This window comes from Enhydra lutris, unplaced genomic scaffold (assembly GCF_002288905.1).
Source record: "Enhydra lutris kenyoni isolate GAN:26980312 unplaced genomic scaffold, ASM228890v2 scaffoldscaffold13, whole genome shotgun sequence".
In the NCBI taxonomy this organism is placed as follows: Eukaryota; Metazoa; Chordata; class Mammalia; order Carnivora; family Mustelidae; genus Enhydra; species Enhydra lutris.
In genome coordinates, this window is record NW_019154097.1 from 12,146,552 (window position 1) to 12,162,965 (window position 16,414).

A 16,414-nucleotide genomic window follows, 5' to 3' on the forward strand; every position below is an offset into this window, starting at 1 on the left:
GAGCCTGATGTGGGTCTCGATCCCAGGACCCTGGGATCATGACCTGAGCTGAAGGCAGAGGCTTTAACCCACTGAGCCACCCAGGCACCCAATACATGTATTTTCTATGTACTTAACTTCCCTAATCCATTTGGGACATAATTTGCTTAGTGAAGTTAAGACCTTAAATTATATACTTTTTGTAAACTCTAATGAAGTTCTTCATCTTGGATTCTTAAAACATTTATATAATGTTTCTGTCTTTCCAGATTTTGTCCATGATAGAAGAAGCAGCTGGAACCAGGATGTATGAATACAAAAAAATAGCTGCCCAGAAAACTATAGAAAAAAAAGAAGCTAAGCTGAAAGAAATTAAGACGGTAATTAAATTTACATAAAATATTTTTAAAGACGAGAGTAATTGTAGGGTTTCTCTGCTGTAAAAAGGAAATTCCACCTCCCCAGTTTTCCTAGACTTCATGTTTCTTTTCAGTTTTTTTAATGGTACTTTACATATTGAAAAATTTGGTTTTCCTTTATTTTCCAGATACTTGAAGAAGAGATTACTCCAACAATTCAAAAACTAAAAGAGGTATATACTAGAGAATAGCCAGCTAGAACATCTCTCAAAAATGGTGATGTATTCAGTATCATACAAATAGAGTTGAAATGTATACACGTCACAGGAATTTTTCTGTGGGATAGATAGGAGTTAAGAGTTGGTACTTAATCATCAGCTTTCTGCTCATAGAGGACATGTTCTTCTTATCTATTAATCATAATGATTTTGAAGACTGCTCTTCATAGTTTCAGAAAATGATATGTCAGATTGTAATACGTTGTTGAAGAGAAGTCTAGATTTTCCTGAATAATTAGAATTTAGTGGAACATTTTCTTGAGGATATCACATACCTAGTAAGTAACCCTGTTGGTAGAGTGAATAACTTCTAATATAATAGGGACTATCACTGCAATTACTGCTATCAAGACCAGTGGTAAGTGAAGGGTACTGAAACAGCTGTCCAGATTTTTTCTATTTCTATGAAGTTTGAGTTATACTTTACTGGTGATTTCTTTTCCAGGAAAGATCTTCCTACTTGGAGTACCAAAAAGTAATGAGGGAAATAGAACATTTGAGTCGTTTATATATTGCCTATCAGTTTTTGCTGGCTGAAGATACAAAAGAACGCTCAGCTGAGGAATTAAAAGAAATGCAAGATAAAGTTGTAAAGCTTCAAGAAAAATTGTCTGAGAATGACAAAAAAATAAAAGCACTTAGTCGTGAAATAGAAGAGTTGGAAAAAGGAAAAGATAAGGTCAGGCATATACGTAAGAATAAATAATATACTGTGAAGAAATTTTAAACAATATTCACTGGGCATAGTCTTCCATATTGATTTGTTAATTTTAATGCATGATAACAAAATAGCTCATAAAAAGTAAGTATTCTAGAAGTCATATAAGAAAATAATGACATGAGTAAATTGTAAGTACTTTGAATTGGGTGCATTTGATTATAGGAAATTGGAGGTAGACTTCGATCTTTAGAAGATGCGCTTGCAGAAGCTCAGCGAGTTAACACTAAATCTCAAAGTGCCTTTGATCTCAAGAAAAAAAATCTGGCAAGTGAAGAGAACAAACGCAAAGAGCTAGAAAAAAATATGATTGAGGTGGGTAAATATTTGTCCATTACATTCATATTTATTGAGTGTGTGCTCTGGACCTAGTATAGTTGTTTTAGCTAGGAATATAGCAGTGGATTTTTGTCTTTGACAATTGGAAATATTGTTACTATTAGCTTAGTAGAGAATAGAAACAAGTACAATGTGAACATAATAGGTTTGAGGTGCCTGTTAGACATCTAAGTAGAGATTAGGTAGTTGAATATGGGAATACTGAATACAGTCTAGACAGACAAATCAATACATGAAATGTTTGCATGCCCCAGGGCTAGTGCTCCGACTTCTTTTATATGCACTCATTTCATAAGTAATCCCACCCAGCCTGGTAGCCCTTAAATACCATTTGCAGGGTGATGTTCAGATCTATACTTAACCTTGATTCCTTCCCTTATTTGTCCAGCTATTGGATTGACAATTTTACATAGATGATTAACAAAAAGTCTAAAACTTAATGTATACAAAATAGAACTCTTAACATTTCCCTACCTACCCAAACCTCTTTGAGTTGCTAAATTTTCCCCATGTTAGAAAATGGCACTGCTATTAAACTTGCTATTAATTATTCAGTCCAGAAATCCTTGAGTCCTCCTGCATTCCACCATTTTTCTCAAACTCCATATCTAATCCATCAGCAAATTCTCTTGACTTTAAAAGTACATTCTGAATACAGCCACTTTTCATCACCTCATCACTGCTAATCTGCAGGCCATCACTGCCCATGAGGGGTGCTGTAATAGTGTCCTTATTAGTTGCCCTGCTTTTACTCTTGCTGCTCTATGGTCTGCTCTTTACAGAAGCTAAAATATAAATTGGATCACATCACTCTTGAGCTTAAAATCCTTTAATGGTTTCAAAGTCACATGTGTAATTAAATTCAGCCTTTACCATGGTCTACAAGACCCTACCTGATAGGATTCCTGGCTCCTTTCCACTTGCTCACTGTGCTCCAACCACAGTTCCTCAAACACCAAAGCATATTCTGCAGAGTTTGCCTAGTATGTGTCCCCCTAGTATCAGCCTGATCATTCCTTTTATTTCATGTAGGTTTCTGCTCAAAATGTCATAAAAAAGGCCTTCCCTTATTGTCCTTAAAATAGTAGTTCCCATCACTTTCTATCCCTTTACCTTGCTTTATTTTTTACTGTGTTTTCCACTATAGAGTATAGGGTCCCTGAGGAGTCTGTCTTTTTAATGTCTAGAACAATGCCTGGTATGTGGTAAACATCTAATAAATATTTAGTGAATCATGAGGTAAACAGGTAGGCCAAAATTTCTGGTCACTTTCGTGTAAATAATATAGCTGGATTTTTTTTTTTTTTTTTTCCCTGTGCTGGTATTTCAGTGTATAATGGTGTTCTAGTGCGTATAACTTTAAAGGTGTTAAGTATTAGTAATGCTGTCCCCACAAGTATTTAATATTTAAATTTTATGGCCTTTGATAGTTTATAAATTTTCATGTACATGCTCTTAGTCCTATAACTTCTACTTTGAAGCTTAGAGTAGAATGGTTATTACTTCAATTTTAAAGCTCTAGAAAGTGATTTTTAGTTTCTTCAAATGGTTAGTTTGCACTATAATTTAGCTAATTTCTAGATTAGACTATAACATATGGAATGAAAGTATTTCTGGTAGTATAAGGGGACATTTATCTTAAAAACAGGGTAATTCAAAATGGAAATAAAGTATTTAAAGTTACGATGGTTAGGGGTGCCTGGGTGGCTCAGTGGGTTAAAGGCTTGGTCTTTGACTCAGGTCATGATTCCAGGGTCCTGGGATTGAGCCCCGCATCGGGCTTTCTGCTCAGCGGGGAGCCTGCTTCCCCCCTCTCTCTGCCTGCCTCTCTGCCTGCCTCTCTGCCTACTTGTGATCTCTGTCAAATAAATAAATAAAATCTTAAAAAAATAAAAAATAAAGTTATGATCATTAAATTATTTTCCTTTTAACCATGCCTACTTCAAAATGCTATGAAATTTGATGACAAAGGTATAGGCCCATAAGAAAAAAAATGTGAGTCTTTCCTGACAAATGATATATTCCTATCTGAAACTCTTCCTGAAGGATTCTAGAACTTTAGCAGCAAAGGAAAAAGAGGTTAAAAAGATAACAGATGGGCTGAACGCACTTCAAGAAGCAAGTAATAAAGATGCTGAAGCTTTGGCCGCCGCACAGCAGCACTTCAATGCTGTGTCCGCTGGACTGTCGAGTAATGAAGACGGAGCAGAAGCAACTTTGGCTGGTCAAATGATGGCTTGTAAAAATGACATAAGTAAAGCTCAGACAGAAGCCAAACAGGTAAATACAAACATTAACTATTTGACTGTTTTCTTTTCTTTCTTTCTTTTTTTTTTTTTTTTGAGAAGCTGCTTCACATTATACTTTGGCAGTTGTTATAAAACGTTGACAATAATCAGATCACTGAGAAGGAATTTGTTATTCTGCCACTCTATAGCACCTAATAAATACACTGAAATTCAAATATGTTAGCTGCTAAATATTGATGACAGTAATTTAATATGCTATAAAACACTAAATAACTTCATAAGTTAACTGAAATTGTAAATGCAATAAATGCTTTATTTGTAGTATTGTATGCACTATTTGAGGTTAATTTTTTTTTTTATTGGCAACATAAAGTTGCAATCTTAAGCCTTAACAGGAAAGTGAATATCCTGTCCATTTCTTTGCCCACCACACTTAGTCCTTACCTTTAGTCCTTGGAAGTACCTTCCTCTTAACCCCCATTCTAGTCTTCCATTTCCGTACACGATTTGATAATCTTCAAGACTTGTCAGTCAGGGCTTTCAAATTTGTTTAGATAGTGTGCAGCTTTTAAAGTCCTATGGACGCAAAAATTTTGAGAGCAGAAAGAAAAAAATATATATATTTTTCCACCCATTTTAAAATATTTTAAAAAGAGAACTCCTTTAAAAATATATACAGATGGTTGTGTCTGTGTTGGTATTAATCCTGTTCAGCATTTTCTCTTACATGTTTACCACTTCATTCAAAGATGATGGTTACGAAAAAATCTGTAAGAAATCAATAGCAGGAAAACTTTCAGGTCCTCTCAGTTTTTCCTGTTACCTTATTATATATTGGGAAAAATCCACCATTATTCAGTTTTAGATGGAAGTGATACCCAGCTAGATCTCAGCAAGCATACTGGTTCATGCTTTTAAGAAACAGTGTACTCAGTTATATAAATTAGCAGTTGAATATCCAACTCCTAGCATTGAAATTTCCCATGTTAGTTTATAATTTCCCATTCCAGTGTAATTTTCTTAGTGCTCAGTACAGTTTCTCTACTGTTAATTGAACACTGAAAAATAAAAATATAAATAAATATAAATATAAATATATTTATAAATTTAATAAACATAAATACAAAATAAATAATGTAAATATAAAATATAAATATAAATAGAATGTTAAATTTAGTAAATATAAATATATAAGTATAAGTATAAATATATATATTTATATATATTTCTTTATATATGTATAAATATATATTTATACTTATATATTTATATTTACTAAATATATATATTTATATTTAGTAAATATAAATATAGTTATAAAAATAAAAAATAAAAATAAACATATATATTTATACATATATAAAGAAATATATATATATAAATATATATGTATAAATATTTATATATGTATAAATACACATACCTAAATGGAAAGGAAGAGAAACTAGAGTTCTGATTACTAGCTTCCTATTGTGTTTTTAATTTAACCATCTAATGACGGTTATTCTTTGATACAATTTTTGAACTCAGTAATATCATCTTTTATAAGTTTCAAATATGGACTTAAATTACAAATTACTTGATTTATGTTAAGCATATATTTGTTTAGACTCTGAATAGTTTTCTGAGAAAATACTGGGAAATGATTCATCTCTTGAGCTATTAATGCAAGTGACCTAACAGTTACATTTTCAAGGCTGATGTTTCTTAAACCAATCTGCATCTATGGCCACTTAATCATTAGCACTGTCTGCCTCACATAGTCTATTAAATTTTCAATAACAGGCTCAGATGAAGTTGAAACATGCCCAACAAGAATTAAAGACTAAACAGGCTGAAGTTAAGAAGATGGATAGTGGCTACAGGAAGGATCAAGAAGCTTTAGAGGCCGTGAAGAAACTTAAAGAAAAACTTGAAGCTGAAATGAAAAAGCTAAATTATGAAGGTTTGCATTTAAACACTTGATAGAAACTAGATTAAGGAAATAGCAAATAGGAATTTTTTTTTTTTTACTCAGTTAATGGGTGTTTGTGTAAGAAATCTTTATAAGTACAGTTGACCCCTAAATGTAAGCTTGAACAGCTTATGGGTCTACTTACTTGAGGCTCTTTTTGTTTTGATAAAAACAATTTAGTACTATAAATATATTTTCCTCACAATTTTCTTTAGCATACTTAATTGTAAGAACACAATGAATAATACATAAAACATACAAAATATGAAATATGTGTTAACCATTTATCTTCTCCGTAAAGCTTCTTGTCAACATTTGGCTATTAAGTTTGAGGGTCAAAAGTTAAACACAGATTTAGGGGTGTCTGGTTCAGTGGGTAGAGCATAAAACTCTGGATCTCAGATTCTTGAGTTCAGACCCTATATTGGGCATGGAGGTTACTTAAAAACAAACAAACAAAAAACAAATGTTAATCATGGATTTAGAACTGTGGGGCATGAGTGTCAGTGCCCCAACCTCACCCCATCCGCTCTCACCACCCACTCCATTGTTTAAGGGTCAACTAAGTATAAAACAGCTATTGTTTTTTTGTTTTTGTTTTAATCCCAATATAGTTAAGACACAGTGTTATTTTAGTTTCAGATGTACAGTATAGTGATTCAGCAATTGTATACATTATGCTGTGCTCATCATGATAAGTGTACTTTTAATCTACTTTACCTGTTTCATTTTACCCATCCCCTTACCACCTTGCCCATCAATTTGTTTACTATAGTTTAAGAGTGGTTTTTTGGTTTAACTCTTTTTTTACTTATTTGCTTTTGCTTCGTAAATTCCACATGACTGAAATCATGTGATAATTGTCTTTTTCTGACTGACTTATTTCACTTTGTGTTATACTCACTAGATCCATCTATGTTGCAGAGGCAAGATTTCATTCTTTTTTGTGGCTGAGTAATATTCCTTGTATATCTATACCACATCTTTATCCATTCATCTATTGATAGATAAATGGGCTGCTTCCGTAATTTGGCTATTGCAAATAATACTGCAATAAACATAGGGGTGTGTATTTTTTGAAATTAGTGTTCTCATTTTTTTGTATAAATACCCAGTATTGGAATTACTGGATTATGTGGTAATCATATTTTTAATTTTTTGAGGAACCTCCATACTGTTCTCCATGGTGGCTACCCCAGTTTGCCTTCCCACCAACAGTGCACAAGGGTTCCTTTTTCTCCACACCCTTGCCAACACTGTTGTCTCTTGTGTTTTTGATTATAGCTCTTCTGACAGGTGTGAAGTAATATCTCACTGTGGTCTGGATTTGCATTTCCCTAGTGATTAGTGATGTTGAGCATCTTTTCATGTGTCTGTTGGCCATCTCTGTGTTTTTGCAGAAATGTCTTTTCAAGTCTTATGCCCATTTTTAATTGGATTATTTGTTTCTTTTTAGTGTTCAGTTGAAGTTCTTTGTGTATTTTGGATACTAACCGTTAACGAATATGTCATTTGCAAGTATCTTCTTCCATTCTATAGGTTGTCTTAATTTTGTTGGTTGTTTCCTTTGCTGTGCAGAAGCTTTTTATTTTGACATAGTCCCAATAGTTTATTTCTGCTTTTGCTTCCCATGCCTCAGATCTATCTAGAAAAATGTTGGTATTGCTGATGTCAGAGAAATTATTCTGTGCATCCTGTGCATTCTTCTAGGATTTTTATGGTTTCAAGTTTCATGTTTAGGTCCTTAATTCCTTTTGACTTTATTTTTGTGTATGGTATAAGAAAGTGTCCAGTTTCATTCTTTTGCATAGAGCTGTCCAGTTTCCCAACACCAATTGTTGAAGAGACTTTTTCCTATTGTATATTCTTTCTGCTTGGTGAAAGATTAATTGACCGTATAATCATAGGTCTGTTTTGGGGTGCTCTGTTCCATTGACTTATGTGTCTACTTCTGTGCCTATATCATATCATACTGTTTTGGTTAATGCAACTTTATAATGTATCTTGAAATGTAGGATTATGATACCTCCAGCTTTGTTCTTTTTCAAGATTGCTTTGGCTCTTTAGGGTCTTTTGTGGTTCCATGCAAATTTTGGGATTGTTTGTTATAGTTCTGTGAAAAATTATACTGGTATTTTGATAGAGATTGCATTAAATCTGTAGATTGCTTTAGGTAGTGTGGAGAGTTTAACACTACTTGTTCTTCCAGTCCATGAACTGGGAGTATCTTCCATTGTTGTCTATGATTTTATTCATCAGTGTTTTATAGTTTTCAGAGTACAAGTCTCTTATCCCCTTGGTTAAGTTTATTTCTAGGTGTTTTATCATTTTTCTGCAATTTTAAGTAGGAGTAGTTTCTTAATTTTTCTTTCTGCTGTTTCATCACTGGTGTATAGATCTTTCTGCTGTTTGAGTATTGGTGTATAGAAGGCAACAGATTTCTGTATGTTGATTTTGTATCCTGCACCTATAACGGAATTCATTTATCAGTTCTAGCAGTTTTTTTGTGGATCTTTTGACTTTTCTATATATGTCATGTCATCTGGAAATTGTGAAAGTTTTACTTCCTCCTTACCAATCTGGATGCCTTTTATTTCTTTTTGTTGGCTGATTGCTGTGGCTAGGACTTTAGTATCATGTTGGATACAGCTGGTGAGAGTGAACATCCTTGTCTTGTTCCTGATCATAGGGGAAAAGCTCTGTTTTTCTCCATTGAGTATGTTGTTAGCTGTGGGTTATTCATATAGGGCCTTTATTAAGTTAAGATATATATCCTCTAAACCTAGCTTGTTGAGGGCTTGTATCATGAATAGGTGTTGTACTTTATCAAATGCTTTTTTTCCATCTATTGAAATGATTGTGTGGTTTTTATCCCTTACTTTGTTAATGTGATATATCACATTGACTGATTTGAGAATATTTAACCACCTTTGCAACCCAGGAGTAAGTCACACTTGATTGTGGTGAATGATTTCTTTTAATGTATTGTTGGATTTGGTTTGCTAATATTTTGTTGAGGATTTTTGCATTTATATTCAACAAAGATTCTGCCTGTGGTCTCTTTTTTTTTTAGAGTCTTTATCTGTTTTGTTTTTTGTTTTTTTAATCAGTATAGTGCTGGGTTCATAGAATAAATTTGGAAGTTCTCCTTCCTTTTCTGTTTTTTTTTGGAGTAGAGAAGAATAGGTATTAACTGTTTTTTTAATGTTTAGTAGAATTTGGCTGTGAAACCGTCTGGTCTTGGACTTTGGCTTTTTTGACTTTTTATATTATTGATTCAGTTTCATTTCTGGTAGTCAGTTTGTTAAACTGAAACAGGAAGAAATATATTTTTGTTAGGTTATATGTTTCTAGGAATTTATCCATTCTAGGTTGTGCACTTTGTTGGTATATATTTCTTCATAATACTGTCTTTCAGTTGTTTGTATTTCTGTAGTGTTGGTTATTTCTTCTCATTTCTGAATTCATTTATTTGAGTCCTCTTTATTTTCTTATTGAGTCTGGCTAAAGGTTTATCAATTTTGTTGATCTTTTTGAAAAACCAACTCCTAGTTTCTTTTATATTTGTTCTGTTCTTTAAGTTTCTGTTTCATTTGTTTCTACTCTATATTATTTCTTTCTGCTGGGGTTTTGTTTTTTCTTTTTCTAGCTCCTTTAGGTATAATGTTAGGATGTTTGAGTTATTTCTTGCTTTTTGAGGTAGGCCTGTATGGCTATAAACAACCCTCTTAGAACAGCTTACTGCACCATTGTGTTTCCATTTTCCCTTTTTTTTTTTTCTTTCTTGGTTGACCCATTCATTCCTCAGTAGCAATTTTTTTTTTTAAGATTTTATTTATTTATTTGACAGAGAGAGACACAGCAAGAGAGGGAACACAAGTAGGGGGACTAGGAGAGGGAAAGCAGGCTTCCTGCTGAGCAGGGAGCCTGATGTGGGACTCGATCCCAGGACCCTCAGGACCATGACCTGAGCGGAAGGCAGATGCTTAATGACTGAGCCACCCAGGTGCCCCAGTAGCATTTTTTTTTTAACACTAACATATAATGCATTATTTGTTTCAGGGGTATAGGTCTGTGAATTATCAGTCTTACAAAATTCACAGCATTCACCATAGCATATACCCTCCCCAATGTCCATCCTTCATCTGTTTATGCTCTTTGCAGACTTTTTTTGGGGGGGGCTGATTTCAAGTTTCTTAATATTGTGGTTAGAAAAGACATATGGTATGAATTTGTTGAGACTTCTTTTGTGGCCCAATATGTGAACTATTCTTTAAAATGTTCCATGTGCCCTTGAAAAGAATGATGATCTTGCTGGATAGAATACTCTTGGCTATAGGTTTTTTTTCTTTCAGCACTTGAATATAGCATGCCATACAGGTTTTTGTTTGTTTTTTTTTTCCCCCTCCCTTCTGGCTTGCAAGGTTTGCACTGAAAAATCAACTGATATTGTAACTGTTTTCTCTTGATGCTTTTAAAATTCTCCTTATCAGTACTTTTTGTTGTTTTAATTACTGTATGTTTTGGTTTGGACCCCCTTGTGTTGATTTTGTTGGGGCTCTCTTTCCCTTCTGGATTGAGATTTGTTTCCTTCCCTAGAATCAAGACGTTTTCAGCTATTATTTCTTCTAATTTTCTGCCCCCTTTTCTTTTTCTTCTTCTGGAATCTCTGTAATGGGGAAGTTAATACTATTGCTGAGTTCCCTAAGTCTTTTCTCATTTTTTGTTATTTTTTTCTATCACCTGTCAGCTCGATTGCCTTCTGTTACTGTCCGCCAGGTTGGGGATCTATTCTTCTACTTCTTCTAGTCTACTATTTGTTCCATTTTGTGTATTTTTAGTTTCAGTTATTGAGTTCTTCATCTCTGATTGGTTCTTTATGTTTTCTGTCTCTTTGTTAAGGATCTTACTGAGTTCACTTTTTTCCAAGTCCAGTGAGTATCTTTATGATCATTACTTTTAAATTTTTTATCAGGCCTGTTACTGCTCTCTGTTTCATTTAGCTCTCTTGCTATGGTTTTTCCTCTTTCCTTTGGGATATATCCCTGTGTCTCCTCATTTTGTCTCTTTGTGTCTGTTTCTGTGTGTTAAAGAACATTAGCTGCGTCTCCTGCTCTTCAAAGTAATGATCTTATTGAAGAAGAGATCCTGTAGTGCCCTGCAGTGCAATGTCCCTTGTTCACCAGAACCTGATGCTTTTGTGATCTCTCCTATGTGATGCATGTTCCTTACTGTTATGGCTAAGCCGCTTTTGCCTTCAGTCTAGTCGTCTGGAATGTCTCTCTTTGCTGGTCATGGACAGGGTTTGGACCCTGTATTGTTAGTGGGCCAGTCTGGGGCTGCCTTGGGCTTGAATTGAATCAGACCAGGTGTTTGCCAGAGCTGTGGTAGCACAGAACTATTTTTTTTCCCCTGAGAAACTCCTTGGTGGGTGAGGCTTACAGTCAGACCAGAGACCTGACCCCAGCCTCCTGCTGAGGCCACAATGGGACTGGTATATATAGTTATCTTCCCCTCTCTGCAGTGTAGGGAGTTTATTTTAGAGTGGTGCTGGTCCCTGTCGGGGCTGCTTGTACCATGCCTGGCTGGTGGTACTGCTTTGGATGGGCTCTGACTCAGGGCGTATTGGAGGGGGCAGGTCCACAGGAGAAGGCAGAGTGGGGCAGCGGTTTTATCAAGGTTTGTACAGGTCGGTTGTGGGAAGGGACATGTCTGCAGAACTTGGGTGAGATACACTGTTAGCAGGCTAGGTGGAGAGCTCTGCTGGTTCCTGCAATTGTCTGTGTGTCTAGGATGGGGACAGAGGATAGAAATAGTCCCTGCCAGCTCTTTAGTTCCCAGAGAAGGCTCCCAAGGATCCCTGCCCCTCCAGCACATGCTCTGAAATTGGTAAACAAATCTCCCACCAGAATACTCCAGGCAGTTTTTCAAACTGCTGCTTTTATGCTGTGTCTCTGTGGGGCTGTTTGTCATGCTATCTCTTTAAGGACTGGGAGTCTGTCTGCTCTCACCCTCTTGGCTCTCTTAGAGCTGAACCTGCTGAGTTTTAAAGTTCCAGGTTTTAGGCCCTGCAGATCATGAGAATGTGCAAACTTATGCCCCACTGGTTTTCTTTTTCTTTTTCTTTTTTCTTTTTTTTTTTTTTTTGCCCCTCTGGTTTTCTAAGGCAAAATTTTTTTTGGTTTGTTTTTTAAGATATGACTTACTTATTTGAGAGCAAGAGCATGTGCAAGGGAGAGCACAAGAAGGCAGAGGGAGAAGCAAACTCTCCACTGAGCTGCTAGCCCACTGTGGGGCTCAATCCCAGGACCCTGGGATCATGATCTGAGCCAAAGGCAAGACACTTAACTGACTGAGAGCCACACAGGTGCTCCTCAGTGGGGATTTGTCTTCCCCTTGCGGTTTGCTGTGTTTGGAGTGCTTGGTGTGACTACAGTCCATTTCTCTCTCCTATCTGTGTCCTTGGTGTCCCTCCCTCCCATTCACAATCCCACAGGTCTGCTTGGCTCGTGACTGTATCTCTGTCCTTCCTACCCTCATTGATGTGGTCTTTCCTCTACATTTAGCTGTGGAGAGTGTTTTGCCAATCTTTGGGCCATTTTCAGGGTTACTTACACTGATGTAGGTGTTATCTAGTTGAATCCATGGGACATGGTGAGGTTAAGATTCTCCTCCTTTCCCATGTCCCAGCTCTTTGAAGTTTTGAAAACTCACTATTAACAGTTTCCTGCTTCGGTCACCAAAGTGCCACTTGAAAACTCCCAAAATGTCCTTTGTATATTTATTTCCACATTCATCATTACTCAATTCATATGTTGTTTTTGGAATGGAAATTTGTTATTTGTTGGTAATAGTGTCTACTTGATCTTTCATGTTAGGTTTGCTTTTTATTTAATGCCAGAAATTTGTCTTTTGCTTCTAGGAATGCTTTGGAAATAGAAGTTACTGATAGCTTCTTTAAAACTATAATATTTGCATTTTTAAAACTCTGTTTCAATTTACCTGTGATTTACTATCCAGAAAACAAGGAGGAAGGACTTCTGGAAAAGCGCAGGCAGCTATCTCGTGATATCAGTAGATTGAAAGAAACATATGAAGCTCTCTTAGCCAGATTTCCTAATATTCAATTTGCCTACAGGTAAGAGATTTAAACCTTAAATTTTAACATGGTAATAGCCAAGATAACATTCTTATTTAAGCTGGAAGACAGCCTGAAAATTTCATTAACATCAAGATTTCTGTATGAAAAGTATTGTAAGCTACTTTCCTTAATTGGTATTTTTTTCCCCTGAACACTTACTGAAATGTTAACCAGGATACATTTTCATTTAAGCTGGAAGACAATCTGAAAATTTTGTTAACATTAAGATTTTTGTATGAAAAATATTGTCAGCTGCTTTTCCTTAATTGGCATTTTTTTTCCTTAAATGTTTATTGAAATGTTTCAAGTGTTGGCAGTGGGAATTCTTAAAACCAAAATGGGGGAAATTAAATCTCAGTCCAAAGTTTCTTTAAATATCTACATTAACATTTTACAGTTTTCAGATTTACATGTTTTTTTTCATGGAATACTTAGAGTAATATATGTATTAAAGATTATAGCCTCAGGGGTACCTGGGTGGCTCAGTTGGTTGAGGGTCTGACTCTTGGTTTCAGCTCAGGTCATGATCTTGGGCTTCTGAGATTGAGCCCTGTGTGGTGCTCGCGAGTCTCCTTACCTTCTACTTCTCTCTCCCTGATTCTTACCCTGTTATCCTGTGTTCCCTTTCCTTCTCTCTGAAATAAATCTTTTTAAAAAAATTATATCAAAGTTATTTTTGTTTCACTGAATATATACTGAAAGATCTTTTGATTGACTTAAAACAATAGTTGGGTAGTCATCTGAACATTAAATTTTTGTTTTTCTTAAAAGTGTATATGTTTCTCTTTTAATGCGTTGTTAGGAAGAGCTCTGGACTAGTAAAATACAACTTTTTCTGTTTTATTTTTTCAGATTAATTTTTGTCAACTGTTCTATTTTAGGGATCCAGAGAAGAACTGGAATAGAAATTGCGTGAAAGGACTTGTGGCTTCTCTGATTAGTGTGAAAGATACTTCTGCAACCACAGCTTTAGAATTGGTGGCCGGGGAACGGCTCTACAATGTTGTTGTGGACACGGAGGTAAATTAATTCTAATTAAAGTTTATAATTCCTCCTTAGCTGGAAAAACCATGAGCTGCTAGAATTGAGTACTTTCTTGATGTTTTAAGCTATTCCTAAAGTTGCTTATCTTTACAGGTATAGCTCTTCAGTTAATGACTTTTTATTATATTATTGATTATATCATATTTGATTAACTGTATTCCCAAAGAAGTCTCATGCTAACTCAGGAATCCAGAACATATATTATCAAGTTTTAGACTTTCCATTGTTCAGGATACTAGGCACTAAACAGTTGTGGATTCCTAAAGTTGTACTCTTTACCTCTGATTGTTTTCTGTCATTAATATTATATTTACTTATTTCAAATGCACAATTTTTTAGGTTACTGGAAAAAAGTTACTAGAAAAGGGGGAATTGAAACGTCGATACACTATAATTCCACTCAATAAAATTTCAGCCAGATGTATTGCTCCAGAAACTCTGAGGGTCGCTCAGAATCTTGTAAGTTGTCTTTATATGATTTATCTACACCTTACTTTTCTTTTTTGTTTTGCTTTGTTTTAGTTAGAGGACATTAACTTGGGGGACATAATCATATGTAGAACCACAAAATTTTGTTGTTACACATTTAAGCTACAAAAAAAAAAGTTGGCTTTTATGAAAACAGATGGAAGGAGAATAGAAATGGTGCAAAACTAAAACTACTGGGGCACCTGGGTGGCTCAGTGGGTTAAGCCTCTGCCTTCGGCTCAGGTCATGGTCTCAGGGTCCTGGGATCGAGCCCCACATCGGGCTCTCTGCTCGGCAGTAAGCCTGCTTCCCCCTCTCTCTGCCTGCCTCTCTGCCTACTTGTGATCTCTCTCTCTCTGTGTCAAATAAATAAATAAAATCTTAAAAAAAAAAAAAAAAAACAACTAAAACTACCTTTGGTATTTCAAAGTTACAGTATTAAAATGTCTTTAAACCTTCAGTCAGGTCATATGATTATCATATGCTAGTAGGAAATTTCCAATCTCTGAATTACTAGAATTACAGAGCTTATGAATACCAGATTTCTTTAGGTTTTTTTTCATGCTAGACACTGTTAAACTGCCCATAGTGACAACTGTTATGGGAGTTATCTATCAGTCTTAAAGAGATGCTTTTCTATTAGAGTTTCTCTAGGTTGCCTTCCAACCTCTGAACATGAAAAGCAGGGGACCCGGATACCCATTCAGCTGCTGAGGTGGATCTAAAGTGATATAGCTATTAGTAAAAAAATAAAAAATAAAAACAAACCCCAAAGGAATACAAGGCAGTACATTTAAAAGGCAATTATAGTTGTGTAACATTGGATAATAGCATGAAGCCAGCCCTAATGTTCAGCAGTATTACCAGTTTGTTATTGAGCAGGCATTCCAAGTGCATCAGTTGAAAGGACAGTTCTGTGAAACCTGGAAATGCATGTATAATTAAGCTACAAAATGGATACTCAGTGTTCTTGCTGATATTGAGAAGTCTTTAATGAATTATTTCGAAATGCGGTTGTATTGACCTGTATACTCTCAGCAGAAGGAAAATGAGTGCGGAGTAATTGAAAGGTGGTGTTTCTGGTTAGTGCTTTGTTTACTTTGAAAAATCACCATTGGGTCTGAAAGGTTTTGGAAGTTACTTCAGCTTTTAGACAAGTCCCAGTATAAGAAGTAAATTGTGGTTTCAGGTAGCAGCAAAAATACTTCTACCCAGGTCCCTTAGCCAAACCTTTTTAATGGCTGCTGCTGTGTCAGAGGGCAGTGCTGAACATGTGTTATACAGAGCTGCTTTCATTTTGATTTCTCTTGTTGCTACTAAGCTCCTTAAAGTATGCTTAGTTGTTTTAAAAAGATGAGCAGAAGTACACATCAACAAAGGTTGAGAAGAGGCAGTTGGATCAAAATAAAACACTGAGGGATTTAAAATTTTTTTTGCCCTTAAAATTGTTAGTTGTGTTTTTCTGTAACTGACAGGTGGCTGCTATAGCATGTTTAATTTGAGTGAAAAAGTATTTACTATAGAGTAAATAAATTAATACTTGAAATAAAACATGTTTATATAATTGTGTTGATCTAGCAATTGCTGTATTTTAACTAAGAGAATGTGTCCAAATAGTCCATTTTGGATTTAGAAACTTGGTAGTGGCTCTTGCTTGATAGACACTGTCATAATGACTGGTGCTTTAAATATTTTACTTAGCCATAGAAGTTTCAATGTTTAAACTTCAATTTTTTCCTAAAACTCTTGAGTTTTCCATAGTATTTTAGAAAGTTCAGAAGGAGCTGTAGTGCTAGGTGAGCAGTACTTAAATTTCTAGTATACTGGTTCTGTTTTGTAAAATAATATTTGAAAGGAAAGGGGTAGTATTATGTACTGTGACATA

General features: G+C 35.2%; 1 protein-coding gene across 1 annotated transcript in view; it reads left to right on the plus strand.

Moving 5' to 3' along the window:
• The window catches only part of LOC111146264 (structural maintenance of chromosomes 2), a 58,502-nt gene that overhangs the window by 8,520 nt on the left and 33,568 nt on the right, over window positions 1-16,414 (plus strand). The window contains exons 6-14 of the mRNA XM_022501739.1: window positions 249-359; window positions 527-571; window positions 1,062-1,295; window positions 1,500-1,649; window positions 3,720-3,953; window positions 5,708-5,867; window positions 12,897-13,014; window positions 13,899-14,037; window positions 14,401-14,520. Coding sequence (XP_022357447.1) covers window positions 249-359; window positions 527-571; window positions 1,062-1,295; window positions 1,500-1,649; window positions 3,720-3,953; window positions 5,708-5,867; window positions 12,897-13,014; window positions 13,899-14,037; window positions 14,401-14,520 — 1,311 coding nt within the window. The remainder of the gene's footprint in view (window positions 1-248; window positions 360-526; window positions 572-1,061; window positions 1,296-1,499; window positions 1,650-3,719; window positions 3,954-5,707; window positions 5,868-12,896; window positions 13,015-13,898; window positions 14,038-14,400; window positions 14,521-16,414) is intronic.